The following is a 1,648-nucleotide window of genomic DNA, read 5'->3' on the forward strand; positions in this document are numbered from 1 at the left end:
TGCCGAGCAAGATTTTGTGATCAACATATTACAGAGATTAGTAAATGGCAAATTAGATAATGGATTACCAAATATTAAGTATCTTACACTTTAGACTGAAAAGACTGTTCCTTGTGGACATGTTTTTGCTATACCCAGGACCCCCCTTGCTGGATAAGCGTGATCGTTTTTTCTCTGTAAACAACATATAAAGTACAGCTAAGTGTCAATTCCAGCAACCAGCAGGTGTAACATATAGAACAAGAAAGAACATACCTCTAAACTCAGGAGCATGTTTATAAGGATCAAAACCTAAGCCATACAGGTCTTGCTTTGGGTTGAGCACAAAAACCTAAAGATAGATGTAACACATATGCTAACTATCAATATAAATTATCACACAAGAAATATATAAATCATGTATATGTGACTAGCAAGAAAACTTTTCTCACTGGTGTGCTCTTAGAAGACTGAACATCGTCATTAGTAGACTGCTCAAGAAAAGTTTCAACATCATCCTTGTTCTGCTCAGACTCACTAGTGTTGACTTTTGGATCATCTGAGGAAAATGCTAAGAAAGCTCTCCTGGCCTGTCTTCTGGCATCTTCACAGACAGTACAATTATTAATTGAGATAACTTGGCAGCCTAGTTATTTAGACAGACCTCACACAACTACATTGAAGACAAAGACAGAAAATTGCAGAATAAACTACTCATGCAACCCAGGTATATCCCTCCCACTACTAGTGTAGCCTTCCATACAATACTACAAACAACACAACAGTAATAAATAAATAAACCCAAAAATCGCCAATACATACCATAGAGTGCATCAGCATGGGAATCCTTAATTGAGCGACCACGCCTCCATCCCATCTTCAATAGTAGTTTTACCCCTACAAAATAACATGAAGGAGATAAGAAATAGATTATTTTTAACCAAGATTCTACTAAAATCACGTGATACAGACCAATAGACTCTGTAGCTGGTTGAATTAGTTCATCAGGAGCAGGTCCAGGAATAACAGATGGCCTACAATGAGAAAGACAATATAAACAAGTTCAATTTCAGGGGAGAAAGTTATTTTAAATGGGGAAAATTTATCCATAACAAATTTGACTCCCAAATTATAGAATGATAGCTCAGCATCCATCAGATTGATGAAACATAAAACAATGACACGGGGTTTTTCATTAGGAAGAGAAAACCAGTGTGCATCAAGGAATCAAGGGCGAAGACATAAACTTTTCAAGAGTTTGAATCCTTTAAACTATGGAAATAAGCAACCATGTCAAATTTCAGGGGAGCAGAAGTTAAACTATGACCTCACCAACACCAAAAAAAGAGAGCACTATTTTTCTTGAAACATGAAAAAAATGATACATAAGCCTATCTTCTCCTTCCTATTTGTTTCGTATACTCTGACCAAACAAAGAATAAAACTATACAGATATATAATGTACACATTAAAGTTCCAAAAAGAAGTAAGGGCATTTATATTCACACTAGATTAGTATAATATTACTTTGGGTAAAGAAAAGATTTAAAAACAGCAAGAACAAATGCAGATATTTCTTTTTTATCAAGAATCTAACTGACATTTATGCATCATAAAACAATCAGAGCAATTATAGAGAAGGGGAAAAAAACTAAAAAATAATTTAAAA

At 34.6% G+C, this 1,648-nt stretch overlaps 1 protein-coding gene across 1 annotated transcript in view; it reads right to left on the reverse strand.

Annotated features, from left to right (window-relative positions):
- LOC107635156 (G patch domain-containing protein TGH) overlaps nt 1-1,648 on the reverse strand; it is a gene marked incomplete in the record, with an annotated part of 6,969 nt that overhangs the window by 3,812 nt on the left and 1,509 nt on the right. Inside the window, 4 exon segments of the mRNA XM_021124477.1 lie at nt 256-331; nt 432-583; nt 802-876; nt 952-1,016. Coding sequence (XP_020980136.1) covers nt 256-331; nt 432-583; nt 802-876; nt 952-1,016 — 368 coding nt within the window.

Source organism: Arachis ipaensis, chromosome B01 (assembly GCF_000816755.2).
Source record: "Arachis ipaensis cultivar K30076 chromosome B01, Araip1.1, whole genome shotgun sequence".
Lineage (NCBI taxonomy): Eukaryota > Viridiplantae > Streptophyta > Magnoliopsida > Fabales > Fabaceae > Arachis > Arachis ipaensis.